Source organism: Medicago truncatula, chromosome 1 (genome assembly GCF_003473485.1).
Source record: "Medicago truncatula cultivar Jemalong A17 chromosome 1, MtrunA17r5.0-ANR, whole genome shotgun sequence".
Classification (NCBI taxonomy): domain Eukaryota; kingdom Viridiplantae; phylum Streptophyta; class Magnoliopsida; order Fabales; family Fabaceae; genus Medicago; species Medicago truncatula.
Window position 1 is genome coordinate 3136424 of NC_053042.1, and position 18775 is coordinate 3155198.

The 18775-nt window shown below is 32.4% G+C and overlaps 2 protein-coding genes across 2 annotated transcripts; one reads left to right on the forward strand and one right to left on the reverse strand.

Annotated features, from left to right (window-relative positions):
• Positions 1-1892: 1892 nt before the first annotated feature.
• LOC11433477 (protein LURP-one-related 13) lies at positions 1893-8409 on the reverse strand. The gene is made up of 4 exons (XM_039829954.1): positions 8278-8409; positions 8031-8081; positions 2145-2408; positions 1893-2003 (listed from the first exon to the last, which is right to left on the reverse strand). Exons 1-4 carry the CDS (start codon positions 8407-8409, stop codon positions 1893-1895), a joined length of 558 nt encoding a protein of 185 aa, XP_039685888.1.
• A 3728-nt stretch (positions 8410-12137) lies between these two features.
• On the forward strand, positions 12138-17568 carry LOC11427296 (aspartate--tRNA ligase 2, cytoplasmic). The gene is made up of 11 exons (XM_003588818.4): positions 12138-12298; positions 13178-13692; positions 13822-13932; positions 14152-14265; positions 14411-14701; positions 14792-14902; positions 15073-15126; positions 16334-16413; positions 16511-16626; positions 16807-16921; positions 17065-17568. The coding sequence occupies exons 2-11, from the start codon at positions 13186-13188 to the stop codon at positions 17189-17191; spliced, it is 1626 nt and encodes a 541-aa protein (XP_003588866.1). The 5' UTR covers positions 12138-12298; positions 13178-13185; the 3' UTR covers positions 17192-17568.
• Positions 17569-18775: the final 1207 nt, after the last annotated feature.

An 18775-nucleotide genomic window follows, 5' to 3' on the forward strand; every position in this document is an offset into this window, starting at 1 on the left:
AGTAAAGAGAAAGAAAAGAAATAAAACCTAAAGGAAGCCTCAAGTCAATATGGCAACCTACCTTTAGAATGGATATTATGAACAAGAAAACTGGTGTGCATATTATTTTTCTTGGTTTTAAATACCACATCAATGAAGGGCTCTTCCCAAATATTAGATCGATTCTTCAAATAATTTATAGTTGTTGCTCTTTCTTCCTCGTCAGTATAAACTCGCAGTCCCATCCCATCATTTCCCTTCCAATGTTGCCGCAAAATCTTCAAGTCATAGCGACATTGAGATTTATACTTCATAAGCCATAAGCAGTTTGCTTAGTGCTATGAACAACTTCAATTTGTATTGATTACACATGAACATAAATGTTAGTAGATAGCTCTTCTTCAAGGTTTATTACATATCTTACCAACACACTAGCTAGCTACTACCTCCTTAAACCTTTTTATTTCAAAAATAATAAGATCTTCATGTATCACAACTTTATTGCAACCTTACACTTGATCCATGTGCCTTTTAGGGACCGAATCCTATTTGATTTTTTTACAATGATCCGAAGAATGACCAATTGAATTGCATGGGACTTGGGAGACACAAGTAAGAAAGTTTTCCATACTTGATATCAAAAGCAAAAATTTTCTCTTTCAACCCACAAAGAATCAAGAATAATGCAAGCGAAATTGATATCTAACAGAACATGTGCATAACGACCAAAAGAATGATTTCTAACTTTCATCAGTTGAAATAGGTGTACTAATAACCCCAACAATCTCACAAAGAATTCTAGGTTGCCAATATTTTAAAAGGGTGATAATGAAAACACACTCATACCCGATTATGAGTTTGCTCAACATATATATAAATTTTGGAAAGAGCTTTCGGTTATTGTAAGAAATAAAAACAATTAATAATTGTTGTGAATTCGTTGCAAAAACACACCAATAAAAATTTCATGTGTGGAGCAAATAAAACCAAGAAATCAAATCAAGCGGATGACAATATAATTCAAACAAAAATAAATATCAAGAGATAAAGGGAAGAAGAAGAACACAAGAATCTGTTTATCCAGTTCGGTCTAATGATGACCTACTCTGGGGGGAGAGCAGCTCTCTGTTTTACTATAATGATATGAGTTTCTTTACAAAGAGATATTGAGTGTTACAAGAATTAGTCTTCAAACTTAATTCTACTCAAGTCTCAATCTCTTCCTGTTACCAAGAGACTCAATCCTAGCGGTGTTTTGTTCAAGGTGAATCAAAACAATCTCAACCCTAGTGTTTGTTACCAAGAGAAATTCTCTATAAACCCTAGTTTGTATGTTGGCTTCTAAACCCTGTTTTCTACACACATATTCATCTGATACAAGGTTATATTTATAGTGGAAAGCATCCCTCAAAAATTGGAACAAAACAGGCCCATGAAAAACTGTTTTATTTTTCTGCTCCTGCGACTTAATTCGGCCACCGAAAATTCACGAGACAAAAGTCTCCAAAAAAACTTGTCAAAATCGGCCACCGGATAGAACCATTCGGCCATCGATTTTGACAGACAAGATGCATTATTCTGAGTCACTTTTCAACAATAATGATCTTGCAATAGGACTCCTACCTACCCGAAGATGTTATATGCGTATTTTTGGAAGACATTCAAAATTCTTTGGTACTAGTGATATGAATATACAAAATTTAAAATAAATTATTGCAATATCTCATCCCATATTTATCCTTAATTTGCAAAAACAAAAAATGCATATTTTGAAGAGACTGATGAGATATGTAACCATAGCTCGTCAACTAATTTTTTTTACTTGTGAACTGGTATTTTTTTACTGAAGAGACTAATTTCACCTGTGAACTATTTTTTTTTTTTTATTACAAATATCCTTGTTCTTGAAGTTGTTAATAATCAAGTGTCACAATTAGAGCCACAATGAATGCATAATCCATGTTCGAACATACGGTAACCATGAACTTTTTTCTGCTAAACATAGTGCCAAGCTTCTGGTTTATCTACAATAATTACAAAAACAATGTTAGTTTAAATAAAACTTGATATTTGGTCTATTATTTTTTTTCCATTTTGAGGTTGATATCAATGATTTGAAAACTTAGACAAGATATTGAATTGGTAAGTACGTCAAAAAAATAAACCTGAGCAACAATATTGTCGGATTTACCAATGCGAACATTCAAAGATCCTTCAAATAAATTTGCTATGACGTTGAAGTCAGAAACTCCTGTGTTGTTATTTTTCAAAAATACTTCAAATTTTGGCCATTGACTGATTTTGTTATTATTTTTCAAAGACAGTTCATCCTCTGTCCATATTGTGACTAAAGAGGATCGCTTCCTTGTAAAGATAAGATTTGATTGTGTACTTTCACTTCTGAATGCTTTCCAACAATCATTTAGCAGCTGCAAAAACAAAGCAATCACCATCTAGATTTTAAATTAAAAAGGTGAAAAGTGGTAGTAGGTGTTTTCTGAAAAAATCTTGTCACGATTTGTCTAGATTGTGTCACAATTTTTAGATTCGTATACGGTATTGCTACTAGCTAGCAAAATCATGCCACGATTTTCTAAATCGTGCCATAATTTATGACGAATTAGCAAGATGAGTTTTCCAACGGCATCAATCATGCTACAACTTCTCCAAATCGTACTACTTTATTTCTCAAGAGCTTAACGTTCAATTTTGAGTAGTATTTTATTCCTTTATGTTAAATTTGTTTTTCTATTCCCCTCTAAAAAAAATTATACTTTATAGGAATGGGAAAGGTAGTTTTTTTTTTGAAAAAAAATAAATCAAAATAACCAATCAAAATTTGCATCTAAGAGAATCAACTCGGAGATGGAATGTATTCTACGGTCCAAAAATTATATTTCTTTTCACTTTAGATCACTGAAATTGTTGACAGGGTGAAAATCCATTCATGCTGGTGGCTTAAGGTTTATAAACCTCATACTTTTGTCGATTTTCATGTCTGGCGGACTAAATCATTAATTTGTCTAGGTTATTCCACCTTGTAATGCGGTAATTTGGTTGCACCTGTTTTTTTTTTTGTTTTGCTTTTTGTCTTTTGATACTTTGTACTATTTCCTGGTTAGGCACACCTTATGTTTAATTTGGTTGCTTTTCTCTCCGGTATTTATTTAATTAAACTCTACGATCCCAAGCTAATACGACGAGATCAATCCAGGTGAGTTGAAAAAAAATAGAAATTGACTACATAAAGAAAGAAAACAAAGATGAATCTTGAATATAGTTGATGAGCAAACCGATTTTCGAAGATGGAGAATGCAGTTTCCATTAGCATCAAATAAGAACCGATTCTGACAGGGTTTTATGATGGCTACAGTACTTTTAACTGTGAACACAACCTTGTTGTTGACATCTTTGACGATGAAGTTATCTCCAAATAAAGCTCTCTTCCTTGTGATTATCAAATGAACAGGATTTGTGGCTGTCACAAATTGAAAAAAAAATGGCAAAAGGATTTAATATTGATGCATCTAATCAAATACCGAAAGGATTTTGGATTTATCTTGATTAAGGTGTTTGGATGTAAAGGTTTTTTTTTTTTGGATTTTTTTTAATAAAGCCTTTTAATGATTATCAAAAGAAAAAGGTTGATATTCACTTTATCTATCTATCCTATGTATAAATAAATGAAATATGAATTTTGGGATGATTTTTTTATTATTCACCAACCTTCAGTTTATCTATTTTTTTATTGCGTTAATGCATGTAAAATATAAATAATGTTTTTTTTTTGTAAAATTTTGATTTGATTAAAATTATAAATATTTCTGCGACTTTTAAATAATAATAAACTGTCCCGTGAGCTTAACTCGGTTGGTAAGGACAATGCATAAATATATGTAAGGATGTAAGGTCGGGAGTTCGAACCCCGGACACCACCAAAAGAAAACTATTTTTTTTAACGAAAGTAATAAACTATGTCTATCTTTTACAAATAATGTAAAAAATTGTTGTTTTTTGGATTTCCAAACTGTTGTATTTGGATTTCCAAATTCTATTATCTACCGAAGTTGTTACTAGGTTGAGTCACGACCAGGTCGCTCTCTTTAAGACGTTTCATGGCACTGCCCAAAATTGTGCAAGGCAGACTATCAACCCAGCTACAACTGTTCGATTAACTACTGCACTGTAGAAAACCGTTCGAGAATTACACCTTCAATATGGTATTAAGACCAATCTTTTAATACTGAAACCAATATGGTATTGTAACCACTCAATTATGATGTTGAGACCACTCAAATATGGTGTTACCACCATTCTAATTTTTAACTTCTCCAAATATCAATAGGCATTTCAACCACTCAAATATGGTGCTACGACCATTCTAACATCTAACTTCTCCATGAGTTGAAGAAGAATATATATGTTTAAGATCATTCTTATTATATCGAAAAGGGACTATGATCTTAAAACATTATTTATTCCGAAGAGAATGAATTATCGAAGGGACTATGCTGTTAAGACCATTCTTAATTTCGAAGGGACATTAAACCGAAAAGGGACTATGGTCTTAAGAACACTCTTAATTCCGAAGGGACAGAAAGGAGTAGAAAAAGGAGAAGAACTTGTCAACACAAGTCGAAGGAGGGAGAAGAGAGGAAAAACACAGGAAGTATCAACTGTGAATTTCGGTGTGTGGAATGCACTGTGTGAACTCTCTATTTATAGAGAAAGTTCACAACTAATAAGTGAGAAACTTTGGGAGCAAGTAATTCTCATATTAGATCTAGTACAAAAATATCTCAAATTGAGTCTCAAAATATATCATATTGAGTACAAAAATATATTATTCAATACATAAATATATTACTGAGTATCAAAATATATTTTAGATCATGTACTAAAATATATTAGATTGCCTTCCCAAATATTTCAGATTGTGTTCCAAAATATTCTAGATTGCGTTCCAAATTATTTTAGCAAAACTTGGGGACTAAGAAAACACTTTCTAATAATGATTAAATTAATTATTTAATTTATCATTTCCAAATAATAAAATATATATCAGTATATATTTTTTTCTCAGTGCTTACTTTGTTCACATAACTATGTACCTCTTAAAGGTACACCCCCACTATATAAACACTACTAATGTGTGTGTTTCATCCGATGTGGGACTTCCACTTTTTCAATTCACACAACACTAGTTCTACCCAACATGGAAATTTGTGTTTAGTTTGTTTAACTCAATTTCCACACATGTTCCAACAAAAATATAATAAAAAAAATTATCTTTTTGAATAATATTAACAATATTGTCCGTGCGAGTTTAGCTTAGTTGGTAAGCGGTATTATATAATATAATTAAGTAGACTAAGTTCAAACCTGGATATTCTACATATTCACCAACAATATTTTTAGAGACAATTTTCTTTAAAAGTATAATTAGAATAATAAAAAAAATAAGCTCAAAGAAGGGTTTGGTTTGATTTGGCTTGCAACGATTTGGGTGTTGTGTAGAGTCCGGAATGACAAGATTTTCAATGGTGCTACTTTTGCGGTGGATGACATTATGGAAGAGGTGAAAGTCATTTCTTGGAGGTGGACTTTAAGTAGAATTCACATTCCGACGTGCCTTTTGAGTGGTGTTGGAACCCTCAATTGTGCCTTGCTAAAAAAGTATTGAGGATTTAATGGGTTTTTATCTGGGCTGTTTCTGTTTGGTGGATTCTCGCTCCCATTGGTTTACTTTGCGCGCTGTTTTGGTCCCTGTGTCTGCTGCTGCTGTTCGGTTCTGCCTGCTTCTGTTGCGTCTGCAGCCTGCCTGCTATTTGTGGTATGTGGGATGTTCGGTTCAGCTGGGATTTGGTGGTGGTCGGTTTTTGTTTCGCTGGAAGGTATGAGGCAGGGGTATGCGTGCATTTCTTAGCATGTATATGTCGGCCTCACTATCTTAATTTGAGTTTTGTGGGATTTTTATGAGATTGTATGGTGTTCCGTCTATATACGACGCCTACTTGTATTTTTTTCGTGTTGTTGTGAGTGTTATAGTGCTCCTTGCACTAGCTCGTCGAGAATAATATATTAACCATTAAAAAAAAAACTCAAAGAAACCATGTATTAAATTACCACATGTAGTCCTATTTTGGACTCCTCATGTCAGCTACCGAAATACCATACCTTCATTTTTAAAGAATGAAATAAAGAAAGTTGATGATAGTAGTATAAGTTTTTTGAAAATTGATATTGTACTGTTTATTGAAAATCTACATATTTAATATAAAAAACATAAGTTTTAAGTTAAAATTATTACTTTAAATTTTTTATCATGTGCAAATTTGCACATAATAGAAAAACCCTTATATTATAAGTTTATGGGAAATGTTAAGCTGTACCCTTTGGACATAAGTTAAGAAATCAAATGTAGAAGATTTTTAAATTTATGCAATCAATGCTTTAAAAATTGCAAAAAGTTATAATTTTAATACAAATGTGCATACCACAGTATTGAGGGCTGATGATGGCAGTCGTAGGGTGAGTCGCGGAAGTTTCTTTTTTCTGACACCAGAATTGTGGAAGTTGATTTGCCATGAAATGATGATTTAATATTAACAAAGAAATTAACGAGTTTTAAAAATGAGTACCGAAGCTGTTTTTTTAGTGTCATATATAGGCCATACAGGATAAAAATTGAGATCAAAAGTTGCTAAACACAATATCTTAGGTTTCAACAACATTTTTAACTCACGTATTAAGTACGTTTGAAACTAAGCTCATTTCCATTTCCAATTATTTAATTCATCAAACACGCACTATGACTTCTCAAGTAGTTGTACTTTTTTTTTTTGGGTGGAATTGTCAAGGAACTTTAGTAGTGTGGTATTTGCTGTTAACTTTTTTTTTAGAAGTTAAACTAGTCCGTTTAAATTGGCATCAAATGATCGAAAAGAATCAAATTTAAAACTTTAAAGAGAAGTGCACTCTAAGTCTCAAGTCAACACCACCATATAAATTTAAGTGGATTACGAACAAGTCAACTTCGGACAAGATAGAAAGGAAAATAATGAACGCGACCAACCTCATGATGCGTAGATTCATATTATTATAGTACTATTTGTAGTAAAAAAATTAATAATTCTACTATTATTAGGTTTAAATGTTCCTACAAATATATCACTTTTTGGTTGTAGTAAATTTATAGATGTATTAAGGAAATTACAAATTAATATCTCCTTCAACAAAGGACAGCTTGTCATTCTATTCAACTCAAGGTTGAGGTTGTTTTCCAAAAAACTCGAATTTAGATGGTCAAACTCGTCTGAAATCAAGATCTTTATATATATATATATATATATATATATATATATATATATATATATATGTGGTGCATTTGAGTTAAAAGATTCAAACCCTATTTCAGGGGTAGAGTTTTAGCACTCAAAAGAGTCCATCAATTTTACCACCACGTGATGGAGCAAATCGTTAAGCTCAAGACGTTGAAAAAACGTTTGATGGAAGACAACCAAATTTTAGGGGGTTCTTTATCCCTTTCTCTTTGATGCTTCTCCCTTTCTCTTTGATGCTTCTGTTTTTGTTGGTAAATATGCTTCTAATACTATTATACTATGGGAAATGCTAATTGGTGCCCCCGGAGTCCTGGTTAAGGATATGAAAAAGGAAATTATATAGTAGTTAATGCATTGAAATTATGTAATTAATTTATAATAAAGTCAAAAACAGTTTTCTTTTATGGTAATAATTTCCTTTTATGGTATGCTTAACCAGTACGGGGACACCGGTTAGCAGGACCCTTATACTATTATAGTTTTTGGTCTCTATATTTGTTTTTGTGAGCTATTAACACTTGATTTTTTAAGCTTAATTGCACTAGTTCTTAACTTGAAATCGTAAAATGTAAATGAAAAATTTATTTTACTTTCACCTGTGAACTATCCTTGTTTTTATTACAACAATTATTCTTGTTCTTGTAGTTGTTAATAATCGAGTGTCACAATCAGTGCTGCAATGAATGCATAATCCATGTTTGGGCATACGGTGACCATGAACTTTTGCCTGCTAAACACAGTGTCAAACTTCTTATTTATCTGCAAGAATAACAACTATAGATTTAAATAAAAAGTTATTTTTGTATCAAATAATTTGAAGCAAAAAAATAAACTTTATGTATCTATTCAATAGAGGAAGTTGTTAGTTGACATGCATCATTTCAGTTTATTTTCTAAACATTTTTTTAAGATCCTAAAAATTAAGTATGTAATGTAAGGACGTCAAAGAATAAACCTGAGCAACAACATTGTTGGATTTGCCAATGTAAACATTCAAAGATCCTCCAAATAAATTTCCTTTGACAGTGAAGTCACAAACTCCTGTGTTATTATTTTTCAAAAACACATCAAATTTTGTCCATAGCATGAGTAAAGAGGATCGCTTCCTTGTAAAGATAAGATTTGATTGTGTACTAATTTCACCTCTAAATGCTTTCCAACAATCATTTAGCAGCTGCAAATACAAAGCAGTCACCGTCTAGATTTTTAACTTTAAAACCAAAGAGTAATAAATGTTAAAATAGTTTTTAAAATTGTGTTTTTTTGGTGCTATATATATTTTTTTTGGTGATACTGTTAAAACTTGTGTTAAAGATCATAAAATACTCTAGCTTGTTTTGTGAGATAATATTTTTTGTTAAAAGGGTCTTATGAGATATTGAGCTAATATTGATTAATTAAAAATTATAGAATACATGTTATATTAATAATTATTTCTATTAAAAAAATATTTTCCCTTTTAAAAAAATCCATTTAACTACTCCACCAATCCCAATATTGAGTGTTGCATTTTTTTTTCTTCATTCAAATTAAGGAGAAATTAGATTTGTCTTGATCTTGTTTTATTTGTAGGGAGGATAGAAACAAAACATATGTTTTTTTAGAGTGGGCGGGCGGATTAATCCACTCTCTTATCTTCAAAGTGTATGACTCTACTTTATTGCAATGAGTTTTGAGTATTCTTTTGACTAAATTTACTTATATAAAATATAATAAGGGGAAATATAGGAAGAAAATAAATAGAAATTCACTAAATAAAAAAAGAAAATAGAGATGAATCTTGAATAATATAGTTGATGAACAAACCGATTTTCGAAGATGGAGAATGCGGTTTCCATTGGCATCAAATAAGAACCGGTTTTGGTAGGGTGTTAAGATGGCTACATTACTTTTAACTGTGAAAACAACATTGTGGTTGATATCTTTGATGATGAAACTATCTCCTAATATATTTCTGTTCCTTGTGATTGTCAAATGAACAGGATGTGTTGCTGTAACAAATTAAACCAAAAAGAAAATAGTAAAAAGATTTAAATATTGATACATAGACAAACAATAAGTTATTTAATGAAAGTAAAAGGAGTTTAATAAACCGCTTCTTAATATTCACTTGTTCTACTCTATATATATATATATATATATATATAATTTGCTATAACACATCCATAAATATAGGAGTACTTTATCAAGTTAAAACTAAAAAGTTGATAAATACACCTTAAAATGTATGTTGCTATAACACACATTCTAAAAAATAAATAGATGTATGTTAACAACTCCTATAAACATTTGTCAGAACAAACTCAATGTAGAAGTGTTTTAACAATCTACCCTTTATACTAAGACACTGTTTTGTTTTTAAATATATGATCTAGTTGAGTAAACCAACAAAAAACTAAGAAAGTTAGCAGTTGAATTAATTTTACAAGTTTACTCCTAAGAACATGGTTGATGGTTCATACCACAATATTGAGGGCTGATGATGACAGTCCTAGAAAGTCGTGGAAGTTGAAATGCCATGAAATGATGATTGAATATCAAAGAAATTAACGAGTTTTAAAGATGTGTGTCTTTGTAGAATCAGGTATGTCCTATATAATTGGGTACAAGATCTTATATATACTACATACACTATATAGAAAATGCTGAACACGATAACATAGGTTTCAACAACATTTTTTTACTCTTGTAGTATTAGGTAAACTAAGCTCATTCCCAAATCCAAATTATATAATCAAACACGCTCTATGACTTGTCAAGTAGTACTTGTCGGGTACCTTAGTAGTTTAGTAAATACGACGAACATGTCAACTTTGTGCAAGCTGGAAAGAAAAACGATGAATGTAACCAACATTTAAATACGAAGATAGCCAAAAAAAACCGGTTATGAGGTGATAATTATACCTACTTATAAACATATATTCATATAATCTCTAATTTGATGTGAGACTATTTAAAGTTGTATTACTTTTTTTTTTTTTTTTACAAGGCATTGTATCATTACCTATCATTACCTAATAACAAAATATGAATTTGGTCAATAGTAATGGTAATTTAAACAAAATAGAGAAATGATATTTGTACATTTATTTGTGATAATTTTTTGAATAACTTTCTCTTTCATATCACATGATATTCTTTTTATCTCTCTTTCTTTTTCTCTCCTCATTATTTTTGACTAATAAGAAGAGAGAAAAACAAGATTGTCATAAAAGTTATCTTAAGATATATGTACATGTATCACAACTCAACAAAATAATCCATATTAAAATTCTTACAATATTTATTGGAAAGACCAAAATTCAAGGTGCCTCTCAAAGACAACAAGGGGAGTTACCAAGGAGGTTCTTCAAATCAGCCCCCACCAAGAGGGTGACTACACAAAATATTAATTTATGGAGGAGATTCGAGGTGGTTTTAAAAGTCCATAATATAGCTTTAAGAATCAAGAGGTATCTATCAGAAATATAGAGATTCAAGTGGCTAAAATAGTCAAACAAATTGCACAATAAAACTTTCAGTTTCCTTCCTGGTGATATTACCCTATCTTAGAGATAATTAACTAATCGAAGTGAGAAATTATTTGAGCCTCTACAATCAATAATAGAGAATATGTTAAAAAATAAGTGCTAACTTTCGAAAGTACTAGATGATCCTAGTGTGCAAGAGGAGGAAACATTGCCTAAACTAATTACTATGTTATCTTTCTCCCAAAAGTCAATTAAGGAGAGCAGGATAAAAAGTCGTTTGCTAAATTTATAACGTGTTAAAGAAGTTACACATTAATATCTCCTTTGTTGAATGATAACTTGAGCTTCAACTCAAGGTTTAAGTTGTTTTCCGAAAAACTCAAATCCAAGTGGTTTTGAAATCTGTGATCTTTCTATATGGTGGAATTGAGTTAAGAATTTGTGTTCGAACCGAAGCTTCAAAGTGAATAGACAAAAACATAAACCCCATTTTGGGAGAAATTTTAGCATTTAAAGTAGTCAATCAATTTGATCACCACATGATGGAGCAAATCGCTAAGCTTAGGACGCTAAAGAAACATTTGATGGAAGACAAACCATTTTAAATAGTACTCTATCATTTTTTTTTTTTTTTGATGTTTTTGTTGGTGAATATCCTTACTTTGGAGTAGCAAGACGAGTCTAACCATCTTAACTGTCAACATTAACTCGTCTAAAGTGTGATGGGACAACACGAGCTATAAAGTTGAAAACCTTATACGTCCCTTTTTATGATGAATCTTATTTTTTTTACAGGGGACGAGCTTGACATGTCAATTTTATAAAAAAAAAATGATAAAAATAACTAAAATTTAAAGGAATCTATACTAAATTATGGGATTACTATTTTCACTTTCATTTATATCTATAAACTAATTTTGTCTACAGAAATGATATATTATCGATGTCATTGAAAATATCGTTTATCTCTCTCTCTCTCTCTCTCTCTGCTTAGTGCGATGTTTATTTGATTCGAGTTGAAATATTAACTTTGAGCAAGTGCATATTCAATTAATGACTTTGGCGTCGTCAACATTGCAGATTCAGAGACATGAAAATTTCAGAGACTTTGAATATAACTAGACATATTACTTTATCGTTTTATGCTATTCGCATGGATGTTGTGAGTCTGTTAACATATTCATTGTTGTTTGTTGATTTCATATTTGTATTTAATTGATGTAATCAATCAATTTAAATGAATATATATCATTTATTTTTATAAAAAAAATGTGTTTTGTTAACGCAGTATAAATAACGGACATTGAGTCTCTACGTAGAAATGCTTTTTTTATTTTATTTTAAATAAAATAAAAAAGAAACAAAAACACTAAAACTCAGCATTTCCAAGTGAAAACAAAACCCTCATTTTTCCGAAACCCTCGTCACTCGCTCCTCGCCGCGTTCTTTTTCTTCTTCTTCTTCTTCGCCACACACCATCTCCAATCTCGTTTTTCTTCAAATCGAGTAAGTTTTTCAATTTTTCTTCTCTCATTCTTCGATTTCCTCTATTGGTAGAAACCAATTTTTAGTTTCTTTAAGAATTTGTAATTTTTGGGGATTTTTGCGCAAAAGCGAATTTTGTTGGTGAATCTTGTATGATGTCTTTCTGTGTTGTTATCTTTTAAAATGATTAAATTTAATGTAATGACTTTGGATGTATTATTTCGTTTATTGGGTTGCCTACTAGGTGTTTGATAAATGTCCTAAGTGGCGTTCTTTGAATTTTGTTGCTTCTTTATTTGATTGAAAATTTTACAATGGTGAATTTTAAACTTTCAGATTCTTTTAAGAATTTTCCATTTTTTGTGCTCAAATGGTATTTTTGTTGATGAATCTTGTTTTTGAGTTTGGATCTTGATGTGATGTCTCTGTGTTGTTATTTGTTAAAAGGATTTAGGTTGTATTTTTCAGCATAATGGGTTGCCTTCTAGGTGTTTGTTAAATGTTCTAAGTGGTGTTCTTTGAATTTTTGTTGTCTTATTTATTTGACTGAAAATTTTACACTGATGTTTTGTGGCTTTGAAGAAAAAAATGCAATGGTGTGGGAATTGAGGGTTTAATCTAAGTACTTGAAAATTTACTTGGTGCAATTAAGTTGAGATCAATTTTTGGTACTAATGTAATTTGATGGAAAGATTATCTAACCATCATTTTTTGTACTAATCATGTTTTGCTTTGGTACTAATGTAATTTGATGGAAAGATTATCTAACCATCATTTTTTGTACTAATCATATTTTGCACCAGTGACTGCACCATATATGATAAAATTTAACTCATTTTATAATTCAAGCTCAGCAAGAGGGTACATTATTAGTTTTCTCACATTGTTTGTTTGGTTCAGGAAAATCAATGTCAACTTCAGAATCTCAAGAGCCGACACTGTCATCGGAAGGATCAGAAACAAAAAGCAAAAAGGCCTCCAAGAAGGAAGCCGCAAAGCTGGAAAAGCAACGCCGCCGAGAAGTTGCTGCTGCCACCTCTGCTACATCAACTCTCTCTGTTGAAGATGATCCCCTTGCTGTCAATTATGGTATTGTCCCACTCATTGAGCTCCAATCGAAGACCCCTGCCAATGTCAACGACTGGACCCGAGTTGAGGCTCTCAATGATTCACTGGAGAACAAGCAGGTTCTAATCCGTGGAAGGGCACAAGCTATTCGACCAGTTGGGAAGAAGATGGCGTTCTTAGTCATCAGAGAAAATGGTTTCACCGTACAGTGCTTGGTTCAGGCACAACCTGATTTAGTAAGTCCGCAGATGGTGAAATTTGCTGCTGCTCTCAGCCGTGAGTCTATTGTCGATGTCGAAGGTGTAGTTTCCATTCCAGCCGCTCCTATTAAAGGTGCCACACAACAGGTTGGTTTTGATCCCGTGTTACTTAGGTTTTGTGATTTTGTTGTGTTTTGAATTTAGAGTTTGTGAGTTGTGATTGTTTAGAATTTTGATTTTGATTATAATGGTGTTATGTGGTTTTGTTCTCTATAGATTGAGATTCAAGTGAGGAAATTGTATTGTGTGAGTAAGGCCATTCCTACTCTGCCGATTAATATCGAGGATGCTGCTCGAAGTGAAGTTGAAATTGAGAAGGCCATTCAGGTATATATATATTCATTACCGATTAGCAATGTTGTAATTGAAGTTGTAGCAAAAACTACAATCAAGATGAGAGTGTGTAGTTTCAGCTGCAATTACTATCTTGCATGTCACAGTTTAAAACCTTTCTGATTAAAGATGTGTGTTTGTTGTTGTTTGTTTAATATACTGTAACTTGTTTCCCTTACATGATTGTTGATGGGGATTTTTTAACTGGTGCAGGCTGGTGAACAACTTGTTCGTGTGAATCAGGATACACGATTGAATTTTAGAGTACTTGACCTGCGAACACCAGCAAATCAAGGAATTTTTCGCATCCAGTCTCAAGTTGGAAATGTAAAGCCTATTTTCTCTAATGTTATTCTGACAAGTTTTTATTTTATTTTAATCATAGTTGCTGCTTGTAAGTTTGTTGGAATAAATGCCTACCGGTAAACTAACTAATGAAATGCATTTTGCGGTGTGATGCGGTGTTGGGCAGGTGTTCAGACAATTTTTATTAGCAGAAAGCTTTGTTGAAATCCACACTCCTAAGTTGATTGCTGGATCTAGTGAGGGTGGAGCTGCTGTCTTTAGGTTGGACTACAAAGGGCAACCTGCATGCCTGGCTCAGTCACCTCAACTTCACAAGCAAATGTCAATATGTGGTGATTTTGGCCGTGTTTTTGAGATTGGTCCTGTGTTTAGAGCAGAAGATTCCTTTACTCATAGGCACCTGTGCGAGTTTACAGGTCTTGATGTTGAAATGGAGATTAAGAAACATTATTTTGAGGTACATTTGGCAAAATAAAATTTTTGGGTGTTTGCATTTGAAATTGTTGATGGACAAAATATGATTTACTGATGCTGTGTTTTTTGGCAGGTTATGGATGTAGTTGACAAATTGTTTGTTGCTATGTTCGACACTTTGAACACAAAATGTAAGAAGGATCTTGAAGCTGTGGCAAATCAGTACCCGTTTGAACCCCTAAAGGTATTTATTTGTTTGGGATTTGTTATTTATTATACTATCTGTTTCATATTGTTCAATTTATTTGTTTTGTAGTGGGTATATTATGTTTATTTGTGCAATATACTAATATTAGACGCAAATGAATGCATTGTTACATTTTGTGATCTGATTAAATCCCTATGAATGTGCAGTATCTGCCAAATACTCTGAGGCTTACATATGAGGAAGGTATTCAGATGCTCAAGGTAAGCTTAAATATTTCTTAACTAATTAACTTACAAGCTGTCGATAAACAAACAAATGTGATAGGATGATGATGGCGGTGCTTGAACCTTTACGTCTTTTATCCCTGTCTATTTTGTAAAATTGAGAGAGACGGATGGAAGTTTAAGCACTGGTAGGGAGTAGCCTGTGTACAGTTTAATCTTATAGATATTATCATACCAAATATTTACTCAATCTTGCAGTCAAGTTTAAAATTATGTATTAGTCAAATTATTGAAACTATATTATATAGATGTCATTGAAAGGTGATAGTGATACATAATGTAAATGGATGAAAATGAACTTGGATAGACAGGATACTAGAACTAAAGTCAGCTTCAGATTGTCCATAAAATGAGATCTCATTTAGTCATTCCATTGATGATGGTTGTTTGGGGAACAAATAAAAGCTTTATCCTCCAATTTTTGAAAATTCCAACCAAATAATTGTAACTATTGGGGAGCCTTTTAAATTTAATTCAAGAAAAGGACAAATATTTTGTAGAAGAATATCTTCGAGGATAGCTGGAGTTTGATTGTACCCTTGATCAATAACTAGAAAAGTCACTGCAAATTGTAATAAATGCATAAATGCACATCATGCCAACTTGAATACACGACAGAACAATAAATGATCGAGTTGGGCTTAGGTCCCAAAGACACACCCTGTACTCAGTCCATACAATCAATGTGTGCGTGTCAATAGATGGTAGCTTGAAACATTGGCACATTAAGGTTGACAGTAATGTATAGTTTGTTTATTGTTGAATTGTTGAAACCGTATAATCTGACACCTTTGAGTTATTAAATTGTGCCAATGCCCCATCCTCAATCCATATCATTGTCTTGCATGCCTGCCAATTAAGATTTGTTGGTTTGGAGTCCTTTAAACGATGGAATGTGCGTATTTTCTTCATATAGTTATTTGATTGGTGAACAAGTTAGTGACACTTGTTTAGGTTCCTAACTTTTGTTCCAAGGCGTGACCGAGCTGACGCTCTGAGGAATTCCTGGCTATTTTTCCTCTTTTAGTTAGTTTTGGGAGTTCGTTTCACTGTTTAGAATCATTTACATCAACTCTGAAAAGGACTTATTCTACTGTAATTATGATATATAGGATGGTAGAAATTTACAGTATTCTTGTCTTAGTATCCTTGTCTTGTAGCGAGTAATGATTTTGCTTTGCAGGAAGTTGGAGTTGAAATTGAACCATTTGGTGACTTGAATACTGAAGCAGAAAGGAAACTAGGCCAACTGGTTTTAGAAAAGTAATTCCCTTTCTCAAATCTTTTATAACTAAATATTGTCTTTTGTTATTATATGCTATAATTTATAATTGTTTTTCGACTGTAATTTTATTTATAGGTATGGAACAGAGTTCTATATCCTTCACCGGTACCCTTTGGCTGTAAGGCCATTTTATACAATGCCTTGCTATGACAACCCAAATTACAGCAACTCTTTTGATGTCTTCATTCGTGGTAAGCAGAGAAATTAAGTTATTTTGTCATGCAATGTTTTGGTATGACAATCTGGTGCACTCAATTAATCATGTTTTGGTTTTAAACATCATGCTTCTCCAAATGTGTTTGTACTTCCATAAAAGCCTAAGCTTTCGGGTGTCGTTTGATTTTAACTTCTATGCAATCCTTGTTGCTTAGGCGAGGAGATTATCTCCGGAGCTCAGCGTATCCACGTGCCTGAATTTTTGGAAGAACGTGCACAAGCTTGCGGCATTGAGGTGAAGACAATATCTGCTTACATCGATTCTTTCAGGTAATATATTTACTTCTTCCTCTTGTGTTCAATGTCCTGTTATACTGGCGTTTAGGATGCCCTTCTTACTGAGCTCTGGTTATAATGATTTTATGGTGGTAAAAGATTGCTTACCAGAAAACTAAGTGATTGATCATTTACAGATATGGTGTACCTCCACATGGGGGCTTTGGAGTAGGCTTGGAGCGTGTAGTAATGCTCTTCTGTGGCCTGAACAACATTCGCAAAACATCACTATATCCACGTGACCCACTCAGGATTGCACCATGATGTTATTAGCATTTTTGTTTGTGTGTTAAAAATACTGTGACCTCACATTCAACTGAAGCCTGATGGTGTAGCTTGACGCCAATAATGCAGTGAACATAGTTGTCCAAACACTATTAAAACAGTACTGCAGATTTTGAGTAGTTTCTATTTTCACCGGCAACTTGGAGCTGGTGTTAAGTACTTGTAAAAAATATTTCTGATGTTTGACTTGCTGTAGTTGCCACTTCATATAGAACTGCATGCACTCTTTTGTTTCAAAAGGACCATTTTTTGTCTATTCAGTATTCATGTGATTTAGTGATAAATATGGCCCCTTTATAATTTTTATCTAAGAACTAGAACGACTTCTTAATGAACGTCTATATGAATACTTTTAAGATCTTTTAGAGCTGATGGATTGTTTTTACTTATGTACATGATGGTATGAAATTATTTGAAAACTTTTAAAGATGCATTATTTGTCTAACCACAGTCTGCCTTATAAGTAATTCTCGTTATTAATTTTTGAGAGCCTATTACCGGAGCATCCACTGTTTTGGTGACTGTGAATACCCTTTTTCCGATAATATTGAGTGATTTTTTATTCAAGTACTTGTTATTGTGAAATATGAGGAAAAAATGCTTATTTTAATTCATCAGTAACCATGTTTACCACATATTCAGGAATTTCGGATAGTAGTGAAGACTTATATTACAATAGATGTCGTAGCTTCTCTCAAAAAAAAAACAAAAGATGTCGTAGGTAGATTATGAACAACCTGTAATTAGAGTGTTGAGCTACCAACTGAGCGTATCTCCAACAACAGTGGCGCAATGAAGTCCCTTCAACTTTTCGTCCATTTCATTTCCGTTAAAAAATGCATAATCATTATGTATTTCAGTGTGTCAATATGCAGCGTAGATCCTAAACCAAGATTGGAATTACATCCCTAGCAATACCTTCTCTGGAAACCTCCAATGATTTTTCTTCTTGCCTAAAGCCATTCTTCCAAAGTGTTTCTCACTTTAAAGATAATCTTCAAAGTATTTAGAGGTGTATTGTCTCAGTTTTTCATTCCAAGCCTTCCACGAAAGCATGAAAAATAAATGACGAATATCGCCAAAGAAGTAATCAAGAGCCATGAAAAAGATATTTGAGAAGCCATCAGCATGATAAATTCAAGGACCCAAATTGCTTATAGTAGGCATCCCGACACTGAAGCAGCAGATCAACACTGTTTGTGTAAGATCAAATACAAACTTTACGCTGTAAATTCAACAAATCAATCTTAACCATCACTTTTTCCTAACACAGCATCTAACCAACAATTATTTCTTACTACAATAAAAAAATTCTCAAAAACTGCAATTTTATTAAAAACATATTTAACCATTTTTTATATTCTCTCACCTATTACTCTTGTACTTTCTTTTAAGGCTTAAATATTGTTTTATATCTTTTATCAAAAATGTATTTTGATCCTTTATCATTTTAAAAAGTTTCACATTTGTTCTTTTTGTCATCTAAAGTCCAAACATTAGAAACTAAATCTACGTGGTTTTCAGCTTGTCAAACATGTTGCAACAATTTAATCTCCTTCAAGA

Excerpts from the sequence above, each read along its gene's own strand:
- LOC11427296 (XM_003588818.4), top strand. The coding sequence starts at position 13,186 with ATGTCAACTTCAGAATCTCAAGAGCCGACACTGTCATCGGAAGGATCA. Across the intron at positions 15,127-16,333 it reads AAGGTATTCAGATGCTCAAG|GAAGTTGGAGTTGAAATTGA; the intron begins GTAAGCTTAAAT and ends TTTGCTTTGCAG. Across the intron at positions 16,922-17,064 it reads GCTTACATCGATTCTTTCAG|ATATGGTGTACCTCCACATG; the intron begins GTAATATATTTA and ends GATCATTTACAG.
- LOC11433477 (XM_039829954.1), bottom strand. The coding sequence starts at position 8,409 with ATGCTATGGACAAAATTTGATGTGTTTTTGAAAAATAATAACACAGGA. Across the intron at positions 8,082-8,277 it reads CCAACAATGTTGTTGCTCAG|ATAAATAAGAAGTTTGACAC; the intron begins GTTTATTCTTTG and ends TTATTCTTGCAG. Across the intron at positions 2,004-2,144 it reads CCGACAATATTGTTGCTCAG|ATAAACCAGAAGCTTGGCAC; the intron begins GTTTATTTTTTT and ends TAATTATTGTAG.